This window comes from Thermobia domestica, chromosome 5 (assembly GCF_964235325.1).
Source record: "Thermobia domestica chromosome 5, izTheDome1.hap1.1, whole genome shotgun sequence".
Classification (NCBI taxonomy): Eukaryota; Metazoa; Arthropoda; class Insecta; order Zygentoma; family Lepismatidae; genus Thermobia; species Thermobia domestica.
Genome location: NC_137458.1, coordinates 151,685,779 through 151,702,606, shown reverse-complemented (window position 1 = coordinate 151,702,606; position 16,828 = coordinate 151,685,779). Strand labels below are relative to the sequence as shown.

Here is a 16,828-nt window from a genome sequence, read left to right as displayed (position 1 = left end):
CTGCACAGGCCAAAGTGAAGCGCTCTATCAATGAAATTCTAGATGAAATGAGACAACAAATGAATGATCATTTTACTCAGATACTTGACCTGAACGACAGATTTGGATTCCTGTGTTGCATGGCCAACTTTGTGCAGCAGCTAGATTATGAGAGCAAGGAAAGGCTAAAAGCATGTTGATCTGATATGGCTTTGTTCTACCCAAATGACTTGAATGGCTTGGAATTATTTCAGGATTGTAAGGATATAATCCGTTCACTAAGGTGTGCTCAGAAAGCTAAAGAACAGCTTGACTTTTCCCCACAAGGTATCCTGAAATATGTATCTTCAATGGGGCTTGAAATTTACTAAAGTTTGCCAACCGCTCTTCAGATTTTGATAACACTGCATGTATCTGTCGCATCATGTGAAAGGTCTTTCAACAAAATGAAATTGATAAAATCATACTTGCGTTCCACAGTGAGTCAAGAAAGATTCACGAATCTGGACATTCTTTCTATCGAAAATGAAATAGCATCTACTTTGGATTTTGATAATATAGTTGAGACTTTCGCTGCTACCAAAGCAAGAAAGGTATCATTCTGAAAGTTGGTGAAACACTGGCTAATATGGTAGTGGAACTACTGTCGAAAGTAGTTTCATGTTTGAAGTGAAGGCAATAAAAATACAAACATACCAAAAGAGTAATATAATAAAAAGCCGTTAAGATCTGTCAATTGACTGGTGATAGCTGGTAATGAAAAGTAGGATGGTATAACCCGTAGTAGAATTATGTGTTTACATATTTAATCTATAATATATTCCCAATTATTCAATACATTCAGGATTTTTTGTTATAATATATTCTAATACTATGTTAGTAAGAGATAATGGAAATAATCATAAGTGACAGAATATAAACATGACTGAATTATTAAATACAAAATAATATAATCATAAAACAAGTGTGAAATCTGGAAACAATAGTAAAATAGACAAGCAGGAGAGAAATATTCTAGTGCTTAACTATTCATTGATACTCCGGCAAAAGTAGTGGGACTAAATAGATAGTACATTATCACTGGAGAGAAACCTAGTGAAAGATAAATGAAAAAGACACGCAGGAGAGAAATCTATTCTAGCTATTATTTACTGATAGTTCGGTAAAAAAAAGAAAGAAAGAAAGAAAGAAAGTGTTTAAGTATTGTGTATGATCATTGGAGAGGAACCTAATGTTAAAGTGAATGGGGCTAATTGTAGAAGAAAAATCTAATCAAATAAAACCCATGCATATTCAGACAGGGAGAAAAGCAAATTCAGACAGGGAGAAACTATGAATAAACTGACTCATATGAGAAATTGCACAGGAGGAAACACAAAGAATTCTAGAAAACATAGAGCTTACATTTAGAAATCTCATCGGTTATATTATTATTTGCATTTTTTTTTTCAATATCAGCTCATTGGTACATTTTGTAGGTAAATTTGTCTCTAAATGTATTATTAGGAGCATTACTTCCACTATTCCATCTAATTACAGTACGCCTTGATACTAGGATAATATAGGTGTAGGATAAATTCTGCATTCTTGGTTAAGTTTTGTTTGTTCTTAAGATCATGTTATTTTTGTTCTGGGTTGTAGTTTCCGTTACACTTGTATCCCTAATCCTTTTTCTATCATGTCCTTTGTTTAAAAATGAATGAAAAGGAAAACAATATGCAATGATAGTCTTGGTCCTGTTTTATTTTTAGATACCAGCCCGAAGGAGGTTCTAAGTATTAAAAAATAGACAGGGATGCTGAATGTCATCCCATTATATATATATATATGATTAAAATGATCTAAACACACACACCAACGGGAAAGGGGGAAGAGTAAACAGAAAAAGTGATTATGTGAATGAATGTCAAAAATATAAATCGCGATTGTTCGAAAAGGGGCCCTAATCTACTTCACTGGCCCCGGGCCCCAGTTTGCCTTACGCCGCCACTGACACCTAATGAAACTTTTAAGTCCAAATTCGACCTTTTCATGTTTGTGTATATCAGTGAAAGAACGAACTTTATATGCTAGTGTTGCTGTCACGCAACTTTCAGTCAATAGAATTATCTTCCTCTATGACACTACAGCCCAAATTGGGCCTCTGTCTTCCCAAGTAGTCTCCTCCGGTCCTTAATATCTTTTACTGGTATCTATCCAATTGCGTATTCCTAACAGTTTTAAAATATTCTCTTTGACTTGATTTTCCCATTTCTTCTTTCTTTCCCACTGTTCTTTCCTCTTCTTTGATTTCCTCACTACTCTTTCCTTGTACATCCTTCCCAGTAATGCCTTTCTTCAACGCCTTCTTCATTTATTCCGTACGCATAGTCTATCCACTGCAACCTTCTTAGTTTTACTTCTGTTACCTCAGTTGGTTCTTTGTATATGGTGTATAATTTCTTATTGTTTCAATTTCTACATTATCTGTTTTCGATTCTGAGTATTTTCCTCTCAGATACACTAAGGTGAGCTTAAAGGAATGCTAATCACTTTAAATTGCAGCACGTTTTTTCTATCGTCCTAATGTATTTTGTAGGGAACGACAATATTAGCAAGAGTTCAGTCAAAATCAAGAGATGCATATTGAAATTTTGCCTAGAAACGAATTGAATCGATAATCAGAGAATAAATAATCTGTGTTGGATTTTTTTCATTGTTCAGAGAATTTCATTTTTGGAAAGTGTTACTGAAGAATAAAGTTAAGCAATCTCAACAATAAATAAAATAATTCAAAAATGCACGAATTATCTTTTGATTATATATTCAACTTGCCTTTGGACAGTTTGCATATTCATCATCTCTTGAATTTGATTTAATTATCTTGAATATTGTCGCAAAGGGAATGTACTGACATCTATTGACGATATTTGAGTTATAGTCATCTTAAATCCTTCTGCATCCTTTTGTATCAGTATCCAAACTTCACTTCAGTACATCATAAAAACTGATTTAACCTTGGTTTGATATGGCCGTCAACACAATGTAGCATGCTACATTTGCCCCATTCTTCTCTCTTCCTATGAGATTGGTGAAAATTGAATGAACATATCATTAATTTCCTTACGGCAGAAGTATACCGTGCACGCTTTTTAGAATAGGGTAAATGAAGTTTACTCGAGTTCTTTAGTTCACTAGATCAAATAAAAGTGTTTGGTCATTATTGATGTGTTACTGCTCCGACGAAATAAAGATTTAGAGCAATATACGTTCAATATTGAGATCATTCAATAACAACATTTTCTTAATCCTTTATTGACACGAAGGTTTAAATCGGCTCTTGAACGTATAGACAGAATGGTATTTAAACTATGCACTCTTAACTTTCATTCACGAAGCATTCTCTCTAAGTTTAAAAAAATCTCCAATCCGAATATGTTAAATAATTTGGAAGTTGTGCCATTTTAAGCATGGCACTAGAAAAGTCGCTACGATGTAGTGATGTTGGAAGTATGTGAAGAAGGTGAAGTCACTACCACGTAGGTAGTTCGGAAGCATGTTTAAAAAGGATATATCACCACCCAGGTAGGTAGGTCGGAAGCTTATAAAGAAGAGAAGGCCACTATCACGTAGGTAGTTCGGAAGCATGTGAAGAAGGGAAGATCACTACCACGGAGGTAGTTCGGAAGCGTGTGAAAAATGGGATGTCAGTACCACGTAGGTAGGTCGGAAGCTTATGAAGAAGGGAAGGTCACTACCACGTAGGTAGCTTGGAAGCATTTTAAGAAGAGGAGATCACTACTACGTAGCTAGTTAGGAAGCATGTGAAGAATGGGAGGTCACTACCACGTAGGTCGTTCGGAACCATTCGAAGAATGAGATGTCATTACCCATGTAGGTAGGTCGGAAGCTGATGAAGAAAGGAAGGCCACTACCACGTAGGTAGCTTGGAAGCATTTGAAGAATGGGAGGTCACTACCACATAGGTAGGTCGCCATTGAAGATGTTTAAATGAGTCTTCCTCCTTAAAACAAGTACTATAGTCATGAACATAATAATGAATGCTATACACTGACATCTCCATGTTTACATTAAATTAATATTCCGATATGTAGATGTTATTTTACTCTTATATCAAGATGATACATAATTATACTTACTGCAACAGTTAAATAACAACGAAAGGTTTCTATTCGTAATTGAAAATCTGTAATGCCCCGTCGTTTCACGACGCATTACAGGGTTTCAACACTATTTATTTATCAGTCTGGACCAGCGCCAAAGAGAAGAAAAAAAAAAAAATTCAGAAAATATTATCAAACGAACTACCACTTGATTTTCCATTTCAGAGGTGAAAGCTATGAGTTATTTCTTAAACACCAACAACCGAATTATCATTATGGAAATGTGGGAAAACAAAAGCATTATATATTCAACAGAAAAACTATGTTGAACAAATAAACATCAATTTATTAAAGAAAACGACTGCATATTGACTTGACTATCTTCTTAAAGTTATAACAAAGTATTGATAATGAAAGCATTTCGCAATGCTTATGTTGTACGAGTATTTCTTGGAATGCAAGATTCAAATTATAAAGCTAATGGCTCCATTCTTAATTGCAACATGATAAGAACAAACAAATATTCCCAGCACATAAACAACAGATCCAGACGAGAATTAAACCTTGGTTCCCAAATGGGTTATCTACCACTGAACTCAAAATTCTTTTTGAATCTTATTTATATTTGAGTATGTGGGTTCAGCAAAATACTTCATAACAAATAAGGTCATTCAATTGTTTTATCATCATGGGTTTATGTTCGCACTTACCCAAAAATATTCTTTTAATTATTTATTTCTCCTTTTGTGCATTTTATAATATGACAAGTGTTCTATGAGATACAGCTTGAAGCTAGATTGTATCTACCAATAGTAGATTAATTATCATAATGGAAAGTATTTATTCTTCATGCATTGAACCCGGTTTCTTGACGCAATTTTATATGGATATTACAGTTCTTTTTTTCTTTTTAATGAATTAATTTGTCAAACACACGAGTCCATTCTTAGTTCAGAATAGTTTTTTCACTTCTTACTCTACTCTTAAAGTCCACTTCTTATCCATTTAGTCTATATGTTGTGCTCTAATCTCACCGACACAACATACGAAGCCCTATGTAGTGTTTTATTTTTCCGTTTTTTTTTTTTTTTTTGTGACTGAAACATTACTATTTTTTTTTTTTTGTTTTGTTTTCTATTTCAGGAAAGGTAGATTCTGAATGATTATCTTTCTTTCTTCATGCAATGTTGTAATCTTCCTATTTGATGTTTAGAAAGAGTTAATGTGCTTCATACCAAGTAGATTTGTTGTTAATAAATGTCAATGTTAGTTCAATGTTGACGTTTGTAATGAATATATATATATATATATATATATATATATATATAAGATAAAATACTTACCAGAAAATAGTGAAATAATAACTACACACTAAAAATATACCGTATTTTATAAGCGATTTCGCTAAATTCTTCATCAGATAGGAAGAAAAAGACGTTAGAAAAAAAAGGAGTAAACACTACAGAGCCGAAAAGTAGCTAAGAAGTGTCCAATGATCGGTGTCATTTTAGAATGCGGGCTCACGTGGCAGTGTTGCCAGCCTGAAGGTAGAGAGAGTTTAGCAAGGAAAGATAAGACTAATCAGACGGAGAGGTCGGTAAGAGTTCAGGGGAGTGGACAGACAATAAATTAAGAGAAATATTCATTTACATTCAAAAAATGGAGTTGAGATAAATAAGTAATGATGAATTACTAGAAATATAATTCTACAATGTTAGCGTTTAACAGGAAAGTATGTCCAAAGATGAGACATATACCAATCAATAGATCTTATTAAACTAAACAAAATGATATGAGTGAGTGTAAAAACCCCATGCGCAATTTTTGAGAAAATCGAGAAGAAACAAATATGTTTGTAAACATAAGACTTGACGCTGTACGAGAACCATACCGCCTAACAAGTTGAAAGTGATGCCAAAGTTTACCTCCATCAAGTCCTTCATTATGACACTAACAAGATGATAGTAGATAGTATGGTTAATGAAATATAGTCCCAAAATTATCAATAATCATAAGCCTTAAGAATTATCAATAATATCTTAATCGTTAATTTCTGTTTAACTAAAATAATATCCAAAGTTATGTATCAGTCAATAGATGGCACACAGCTGAACGAAATGAAATAATTGAAGTTAAATTCCTATACGTAGTTTTAGAGAAAACCGAATTTTTATGGCGCTAAAATTTATGTTGTTTGTTGGTAATAACAAAATAGAAAATTTTTATTCTGCCACAAAATGTTTATCTATTTATTTATGTACTATATATACGTATATATATAAAAATTTACTGTTAACTAACAAATGTCTCATACCTATTGTTATTTTGCATTCTCCTGACGTTGGACACACATACTCCTACCAGTTGTGCACATACCACTTGTGCAGGGCCGACTCTACCATGTATGCAACACGTGCATGATGATGGTAGTTAAAGGGCCTATCCGGTTGCATGATGTGAACAGACTTTGAGGGAGATGCCTGAAATTCAGCTCAAATGTAGAAGAGACTATGTAGATTCTATATTCCAAAAGCAAATTGTCCTAAAATAGATAGAACATAGTTAGAAAGCATGAAAATTAACATTATTGTTAATGGAAAGTCAATGAAAAACAAATAATTCCTCCACTTATCTCAAAAAGCAAAAGAGAAAGATGGTTGAAATTCTGCTTAAATATAGAAGAGTCTATATTTCAGAAACAAGTTGTCCTAAAATGGATGAAACATAGTCAGAAAGCACGAAACATTAACATTATTGTTAATGGAAAAATCAATGAAAAACAAATAATTCCTCCACTTATCTCAAAAACCAAAAGAGAAAGATGGTTGAAATTCAGCTTAAATATAGAAGAGTCTATATTCCAAAAACAAATTGTCCTAAAATGGATGGAACATAGTCAGGAAGCACGAAATATTAACATTATTGTTAATGGAAATATCAATGAAAAACAAACAATTCTCCACTCATCTCAAAACTCAAAAGAGAAAGATGGTTGAAATTCAGCTTAAATATAGAAGAGTCTATATTCCAAAAACAAATTGTCCTAAGATGGATGGAACATAGCCAGGAAGCACGAAACATTAATATTATTGTGAATGGAAATATCAACGAAAAACAAATAATTCCTCCACTTATCTCAAAAACCAAAAGAGAGAGATGGTTGAAATTCAGCTTAAATATAGAAGAGTCTATATTCCAAAAACAAATTGTCCTAAGATGGATGGAACATAGTCAGGAAGCACGAAACATTAATATTATTGTTAATGGGAAAATCAATGAAAAACAAATAATTCCTCTACTTATTTCAAAACCAAAAGAGAGAGATGGTTGAAATTCAGCTTAAATATAGAAGAGTCTATATTCCAAAAACAAATTGTTCTAAGATGGATGGAACGTAGTCAGGAAGCACGAAACATTAACATTATTGTTAATGGAAAAATCAATGAAAAACAAATAATTCCTCCACTTATCTCAAAACCAAAAGAGAGAGATGGCTGAAATTCAACTTAAATATGGAACAAACTATGCAGATTTTATATTGAAAAAAAAAAGTCCTAAAATAGATAAAATATAGTAAAATATCACGAAACATGAACAATTAAATCAATGAAAAATCAGTGAAAAAAGTGAAGTCATCCACATATCTCAACAACTATAAAAGGAAGATGGCTAATTGAAAGCTTATTGCAAAGACAATGAAGAGCTTAAAAACGATGTATAGCATGTAAGGTAAATACGGATAAAACATTGTCAAAAGTAAAGTTGTTTGACTAAAGTCATAAATAATGATAAAGTATATACATCTTCTTTCAATTACCCAGAACGCTCCACGCGGAGGTTACGTGCTTGAAATATCTCAAATCTGGATTTGGAAACTAAACTTGATTTAGCACGCAACGTGACTTTTGACCTAATGACGTGATACGGTCTGGTCCTTATGGCAAACCGGATTGGTCCTTTACTAAGCGGACCTTCTATTTGAATACTATATTCTTAAATCATGTTTAGGTTGCATTAGTTTAAGGTCCCATGGACATTATTAAAGCAAATGATCAAAAAAATCATAGCATGAATTGCTTCATTGTTATCAAATACAAAAGCTCAATTCTCGAACAGTAGCGAACACCTCTTCCATTTAGTTAGTTAACACAGTTTTGATATAAAAACTAATCATGTCTTTGGCACGAATAGTTCGTTGAAGGGGAAAGTTCCTCATCATTGAAAGGGAAATTAATTTTTTTTTTTTTTTTTAATTTTTCAACAAATGTAGAAGGAAAATCAAGAAATAAAGATAAAAGAGCTAGTTGCACTGGAATTGAAAACTGATATATTGAGATTGAAGCCAATATTGAATTCTATAAAAAGGATGATCACCTTTCCTCTGCATTTGTGTTTGTTTTGCTTTTCATTAACATAATAAATTATTATGTAAAGAAAAAAACAGACACAACGAGATTGTATTTGTAGTGTTTAGACCTCTCTGAGTGAGAGTGCATTTTCCCTCCCCTTCGTTGTTCATGATGGGGTAGCATATTTAAAATCGTGGCTTTTAAGATTTCTTCCTGCTGGACAAAGAAGAAGGGGCGGCAAATGATACTATTTTTCGGGGAGACTAATTATGTAAGGCCGGCTCTGCATTTGTGGTAAATTACGAATAATAATAATAATAATAATAATAATAATAATAATAATAATAATAATAATAATAATAATAATAATAATAATAATAATAATAATAATAATAATAATAATAATAGTGAAAAATGATGGTATAATGCCGAATACTTAACTACAGGAAAAGTATTACGTAATTCCTGGGTGACAAGCGACAGCGCTTACCCGGACGCCTTACAGCTACTTTTCTGTTCTTTAATTTTCTTCTTTTGTCCATAAGTCATCTCCCTCTATCTGATGAAGCTTTTAACGAAATTTATAGTGCATTATTTTCATTCTGTGTCATTATGCTTTCACTATTTTCTAGTAAGTAATCTATTTTACGATCCCGCTTCCATGTTCTCCTGTTCCAATCATATATTATGTATACTTACGTCACTTTCTTTTACTAGCTTATATGCAGCGAGGGGGTCATAATTTCATTCTGGTGGACTGGTCAACTGTAAGTGCAGGTCCTTGGTATCCTGCTGCTGTGAGGAATACAAAGGCTGTGGGATATTACATGGCTAAATTCATTGACTTCCTAGTTAGTCAAGGAGTGCCGATAAAAAACTTCCATCTAATTGGGAACAGTCTTGCTGCGCATGCTGTAGGTTTTGCAGGAAAGTCTGTGAAATCCGGAAAAGTCAGACGAATTACAGGTAATAATGTTTTGCAATAGAAATTCACAATTATACATAAAATACGAAATAAATGTTTAATAATACTCCGAATTTTAGAAGATAAAAGATACGTTCCAGGTGTCATTTTTCTATGTGGGTGCTGTAATACTAGGTTTTCATTTATTGTTAAAAGACTGTCTAGACCTTTATATAGGGCATAGTTGTGCAAGCGCAAGGATAGCATTTACCTTACTGATAGAAAAGCATTTGTAATATGGAATATTTGAACTGAAAACGGGAAATGATATGACATCCACATGGATGTCACTGGAGCGCAAAGTATTAGTATTTCCATCGTAAGAAATGAAATCGTATTTAAGATCATCTTAAATTACAATTTCAGTATATTTTCTTTTCTTTTTTTCTTAACGGAAATGACCTTTCTTATAATTGGTTGGAAATACTTTTCTATTATTTTTAATCGTTTTTCATTTTGCATTTACTAGTATTTTAGCCACTAATTATCAGTAAATTAAATGCATACAAATGCACAGTAACTAAACTCATACAATGGACTACTATTTCTCTGTATAACAAATTGAATGCTGTGAAGTTACATAATGATAATTATTGGCTGAATGAATCACGTCTTCAATTTCGTTTTTTATTGACTCATTGCACTCAATAATGACAACAGAGCCACCCCCATGCAGTTTTACTTTCACAGGCTTTAATACAAGGTTAACTCATAAGCCTTGCAATATTTCCACAACGCAAACAGCAGACGCTTGTATACGCTGTGATCGACAGTAAATACAAGGTCAAACTGGCCCAAGAGGTGGTGTGGCAAGTGAACTATTTAACACGAAGGTTGCCACTTCATCAGTATCGTCAGTCAGTTTTTCAGTGACTCTGACGATAAGTGTTCAACAACGTGTAATACATAAACTATTATTATATGAGTTTCGAACTCGGATATAACGCTGCGACAGCAAGTCAAAACATTTGCCATCCGAAAGAGGGAGGTGCAATTAACCACAACACACGAACTCGTTGATTCCAGAAATTTCGTGCAGGTTGTAAAAATATTGAAGAACAGCCAAGGTCCGGTAGCCCCAGGGTAACAGATTCTGAAGTCATATCACACGCCATTGAGCAAAATCCACTCACTAGCACATGGCGATTGTCAAGCCAATTCGGCACGGTCCCAGTCCAGCATAGTTTGTCATCATCGCAAACTCAGGAAAACCATCAGGAGCTGCAGCATTGTGTCACATGAGTTGATTCCTGTTCAGGTCCAGAGGAGAGTGGATGTATCCCGGCAACAACTGCAAAATTCGCGTTATGTGTGTTTACTGAAACTGATGTGACGAAAAGTGAATGTTTTCCCGAAATCCGAATGTGCAGAAACAGTGGTTGAGCAAGGACCAACTTCCAGAACCAGTTGCCGAATAGGGTCCTTCTGAGCATAAACTCGATAATTCATCGAGTTCATTCCTAACGGTCGTGCCAACAATACTGACCTTTATTCCGAATAGTTGGAGCGGATGTATGCTGTACTATACCAAAAACTTCCTCCATTAATGAACCGAAAGCGCGCACTTTTGCAACAAGCTAACGCGAAACCACTCTCGGCTTGACAATGCAACAAAAAATTCAGGAACTTGATAGCATCGAATTGATGCCACATCTGGCATATAATCCTGACATTTACTCTTCGGATTGCTACCGTATCGGTTAATGGCGCTCTTTCTGAAATTAGGATGCTTTCCAAACTAGCAGGAGATGGTATAGTAATACATACTTTGTAACAAATACAGGTATGTTGTGCATCAGAATATTGCAAGACTAATGACTCATCTTTGTAGTGACAGTAATAAGGTACTGGTACATGGTAAAATATTATATTAAAATACAAAGATCAAAAGAATACATCCAAGATTAAGCTACACGTATATGGAAATATAACTACAAAATACTATTCGGTTCGTAAATTATTTAGTTTTAGTATTTAGCGAAAGACCTACTTGCTACTTTCATAACTTTCAACTTGTTGAGAGTAATTAAAATATATACCTTTTATAAACTATTAATCATTGCTGTGATAATTATTACTAGGGTTAGATCCAGCTTTCCCATTGTTTCGGAAAAAAGGCCCAGAATCTCGACTAGATCGTGCAGATGCAGAATTTGTAGATGTCATTCACACTGACGGTGGTTTTCTTGGATACCCTACTCCTATTGGTCACGCTGACTTCTTTCCAAACGGGGGAACAGCAGATCAACCAGGATGCGCTCTCTTTGAAAGGGCCAGAACACTCTCCATTATTAAAATTGGTACGTAACCTTAACAGTGTTTTTCATTGAATTTTATTTTATAATATTATTTCCTTTTGTTATAACAGGATTCACACTAACCTTGAAAGTCAGGGAATATGGGAGAAATGCTTCAAAGTATGTCAAGGATTATGAAAATCTTCTATATTATTTTAGTTGCCCATAAAAGATATGAAGAACACCTAGATAAAAATAAGAAAAAGATAAAAAAAAAAAAAAGAAATTATCTTCAGAAATTAAGAAACTTGAGTACCGAAAGGTATTAAAATTGAAGAAGAACAAATTAAATCAACAATCCAAATGCTACAGATAAAAAAAGAGTAAGTTCTGTTCGTTAGTTTAGATCAGGGATGTAATTTTTTTGTTTTGTTTTAAAGGCCACATTGACAATGTTTATTTCCCAAGAAGGTTGTAAACGATAGTTTTGAATATATTTGAATTTTGTAGTTATTTTACACTTATTAGTTACATAATTGCATTAATAATTTACATGAAAATGTATAATACCATAATGTATCAGAACGATAAAGCACGAAAATTTATTATTCATTTACTTTTCCCTCATCTAATAATTTCTCGAAGATTACTTTTGTGAAAATAGTATTGGAAGTAAAATGAAATAAAAGCTTTCAGTTTAACGTCCCACGATTATACCGTTTAGGCTAAGGCAACGGATGATTAAGGTAAGTGAATGAATGATGGAATGAGAATGTGGGTGGAAACGGGAGTATTCCTAGAAAACCCACGGACACAATGTTGTCCACACCACAAACTTACTTGGCCGGGGATCGAATCAGTAAGCATCCCCCACACCAGTAGAGGTAAGCACTCTACCACTGAGCAACTGTGCCTCCCAAGATAGCATAGGGATATCAGGCTCTTAGTATGACCGTTTTGAGCTTCAATTGGTCCTCAAGATACACATCTATGATCTTAGTTTTTAAAGTGTTCTTGATTTGTCGTATGTTTCATAATCCTTAAATAATTTAACATAGCCCAGAAGACTGCACTTTATGACTCCGGAGGACCCAGGTTCCTCACCCCTAGATTAGATAATCAAAGAGATAAGCCAAATTATGATTTGTGTTTTCTTGTTTACATCTATGAGTGTAGTCAGAATCCCGAGAAAGTTGGTCAAGTCATATGTATGAAGTATTGGGTTGTACGGTTCAGAAACTTGGATATTACAGAAGTTAGCGAAGAAATACTTAGAAAGCCTCGAAATATGGTGTTGGTGGAAGATGGAGAAGATAAAATGGACGGAGCGAGTAACAAAGGAAAATGTTTTAAAACGGATAAGGAGAGGAGAGTACGCTTTTAGTCAGCATTTTTCATAGGAAGGCTAATTAGAGTAAGATATTGTCTTTTTCATACCGCCATAGAAAGAAAGATGAAAGGAAACCGAGAAGTATGAAGAAGAACACGACTGATCGATGATTTGAAAATAGAAGGAAATATTGGGAGTTAAGAGGAAGCTGAAGATCAAGAAACGTGGAAGAAATATTTCCAGGCTCAAACCTTAAAAAAAAAAAAAAAAAAAAAAAAAAAAAAAAAAAAAAAAAAAAAAAAAAAGGTCCCAGGACCTGCTTAAAGGCAGAATACTTAATAATAATAATAATAATAATAATAATAATAATAATAATAATAATAATAATAATAATAATAATAAGAAGAAGAAGAAGAAGAAGAAGAAGAATGTGGAGGCCGATTTAAAAAAAAGAAGTTATTTTACCCTTAACCTAACCACAATGATAATGTTCACAATATCGCGGATCAGGGAAAATTTACTTACTCAGTTATGGAAATTCAGGGAGTCAGGGAAATCAATTTCAAAATTTCAGTGTGAACTCCGTACAAAATATCAATAGCATTTTGTCAACCCGTTGCTACTTCAACATTTGTGTTCTTTTCATTTTAGATACGAAAACAGTCAATTAAAATTAAGATAGCTATAAATGATTATGCTATTGGCTTAAGCAAGGGAAAGTAAGTAATAGATAAGAAGAAAATAAGTATTTAAGAAAAGGTAAAAAATCAATACGGAAAATTGCATGACAGGGTCTAGGGGATGAAAAATTAAAATTTTTAATGAACCTTCACTTCACTGGTCTTTAATCTACGGTGCGTGATGAAACTTAGTAGAGTGGTCTAGTTAAGTCCATTATAAATAAAGATATAACTTCTAAAATTTTCATTTTTATGCCTCTGTTTCAGTTCGAATGTACTTTTTACCCTTGTGTTTTTAATATTTTTGTCTTTGTCTTGGTGATGAACACAATGAAGTGCTTGAGATATCACTAATAATGGCTACTTGTTATGTAAAGAAGTAGGGGTACGATTTATTTCCTTTTTGATTATAATGAACCAAATTTTGTGTGTTCATTACATGATCACCAAAGAGGTAATAGTTATGGCTTTCTTCGATTTGATTTTAATATAGGCAATGATAGTTCTAGTGTATTACAGAAAGTGTTATGTATACTACATCTAAATAAATATGCGAGACTACAATAATTACACTTCTTGATAAAATTAAACCTTAAAAGCTGAAAAGCTGTTTTTGATTTGACACATGATTTTAAATAATTTGTAAAATAATGAAATTAGTTTCTTCCTATCACTTAGTTTTTTATTTTTATTTATTTATTTATTTATTTTTTTCTTTTACAAATTGGGATGTATGATTCTGTAAATTCGCTATTTACCTAGCAAAATTGCTAACAGAGTAAGATTATGATTATATTTTACTTACAAGAAACATTTTGCTTCATAATCATCTTAACATCGCAATTTTAAATTAGTAATGTCACCAATAAAAAATCACTTCATTTTTGTTTCTATCGTTTCAGCTGAAAACTTCTGAAATTAGACCTTCTTTTGTGCATATTCACTTACCAACGTCCACCAGTAATCCGCCAATGTTGTATTCCAACGCCCCAGATCCGTCACTCAGTTTCTTTTATGTCCTGGTGAAATCTTTTATCATGTTCTTAATTTAAATTTTCTCTTAAATCGCTTTGGTTTAGGAGGAAAAATGTCTAAATGCGAGTACAGGAAATGAATCTTAAGACTCATTTTGCACCTTAATGTTTTAAACTTATGCAGTGTGTTAGAAACGATGTACTTGTAATTTTCATGTTTGTTGTTTATGAGAAAATTATGACATAATCTCTGAACATACTTCATGTTCCCTTTTGAACACTTGCCACACGATGTTCTAAGTCTGAGTCCTTAAACAACTTTTTGATCTGAAGACCAATGAATATTCCCTATTTTAATTTAGCACTTGAAAGTTCTGGAAATTTTACCACTAGATGCTGGAAGCGCTGTCCATCTTTATCTAGATTTTTGACAAATTGTTTCATTAGGCCCAGTGTAATATGCAAAGGTGGTAATATGATTTTCTGATGGATCTTCGAGACTCACGTGTTTCACATTTTCATTTACTACATTGCGGCTTCTCCTGATAGACCAATTTGTTTGAATACAGTGTTTATAACATTTTCTGCTGTTTCATTCGCAATTGAAATGCGGACATTTGGTACATCCTTACTGTTGTCCAAACAGCATACATATTCCCTTTAGATTACTGTACAATAACCACTGGTGATTCTCGTATTTATTTATTTATTTTAAAAAATATTTCCACATTGTGGTCATTCTCCTTTAAATATACAAAATGTGCAATGACTACAGAGGGTTGTTTGTTGCTGTTGTGAAGAAGCACACCCTTCAAACTTCTCTTGTTGGAATCAATGAATAGTCTCCATTCCTCTGCAATATAAACATTCTCTGTAAGTTTATCATGGGATTTCTGATGTCGTTACAATATGGGATTTCTGATGTCGTTACAAGTTTTTCTCAGCTGAAAAGTATTCATAAATTCTTGTTCATGGTGTCTAAAAAATTAAGTTTATGTCCCTGAAGCCAATAAATCCTTTTCATAAAGGCTAGATCCTAAGAGGTTTGCTACTTGCTTAGAAACATTTGAATTTCTCAGTAAATTGTATAACTTGAGCTGTGAAAATTACTTAGACTCGGTTTCTTCTTTTCTGTCATTCTCATCACCACTTTGGCTGCTAGTAGAAGAAGAATTTGAAGACAGTAGTTCTTAAGTTAGGTTAGGTTAGGTAATGGAAGTGGATTAGGTAATGGAATATCAGGATCATGTGATACAAGTCGTGATGCAGATGGCATGTCAGGATATGTAAGTTAGCAGCCGTTACTATAATCCTTTGCTTCACGTCTTATTATTGACATTTCGAAACGTAGATGTTTTTTTTTATTTTTTATTTTATTTTATTTTATTATTATTTTTTTTTTTTTTTACTATTTGTCCGGTTTCTCACATCTTCGACACATACTTTACATTCTGTATGTGACGCAAATGATTTGTCTTGATTTCTTAACTTTACTCCGAAATAGGCATAATGCACCTTTCACAAACCTTTTTTTTTTTTTTTTTTTTTTTTGTCTCGTTTCGATAGTAAATAACTACCATAGCTTTAGCAAAAATAATCAGGATTGTTCCGACACTTTTTACGTTCCATCTTCATTCTGCAATAAACAGCACGACTAGACGCAATAAATACGACGAAAAGTAGTTTTCACAATCACAGTTTACACTGTACTGGTACTGCGAATGCGGCACGTAATTTGTCGTGATATTAATCAGTGCCTTCAGATAGTATACACACTTTTTCCATGGTAGCAGAGTAATTAACTATACGTGCTTTATTTTAAACTCAAAGATAATTAAAAGGACGTGGCATTGGTAATTTCATTTTATAATTATAATAAGTACTTCTTCGAAAATAAACATTTACAGTGTTTATCTGTTAAAGAAAAAAAAAAGAAGAAGAAGAAGAAGAACTACGTGATAGAGCAAAAGTAATTACATTTCTGGATTTCTCAGGTCAAAAGCATTTAAAAATGTTAGTAGTTACGAAAAGCAAAATCTCTGTAGTGTTATCATTGAAGTTTAACCCGATATGGACGACGAAAACAAATTTGTAACGTTTCAACGCATTGTTGTATTGCAAGCCCGAGCATTTTTTTTATTCGAAACGACGAACGTTTCATATCCGTTACGTTTCGAGGATTATATTTGACAAGTAGCGAAGCCTGGCGTCT

General features: G+C 33.2%; 1 protein-coding gene across 2 annotated transcripts in view; it reads left to right on the top strand.

The window, feature by feature from the left end:
• The window catches only part of LOC145686184 (pancreatic lipase-related protein 2-like), an 85,170-nt gene that overhangs the window by 45,494 nt on the left and 22,848 nt on the right, over positions 1 to 16,828 (top strand). For both annotated transcript variants that reach the window (XM_081759208.1, XM_081759207.1), the window contains exons 4-5: positions 9,149 to 9,397; positions 11,477 to 11,695. In XM_081759208.1, coding sequence (XP_081615334.1) covers positions 9,149 to 9,397; positions 11,477 to 11,695 — 468 coding nt within the window. The remainder of the gene's footprint in view (positions 1 to 9,148; positions 9,398 to 11,476; positions 11,696 to 16,828) is intronic.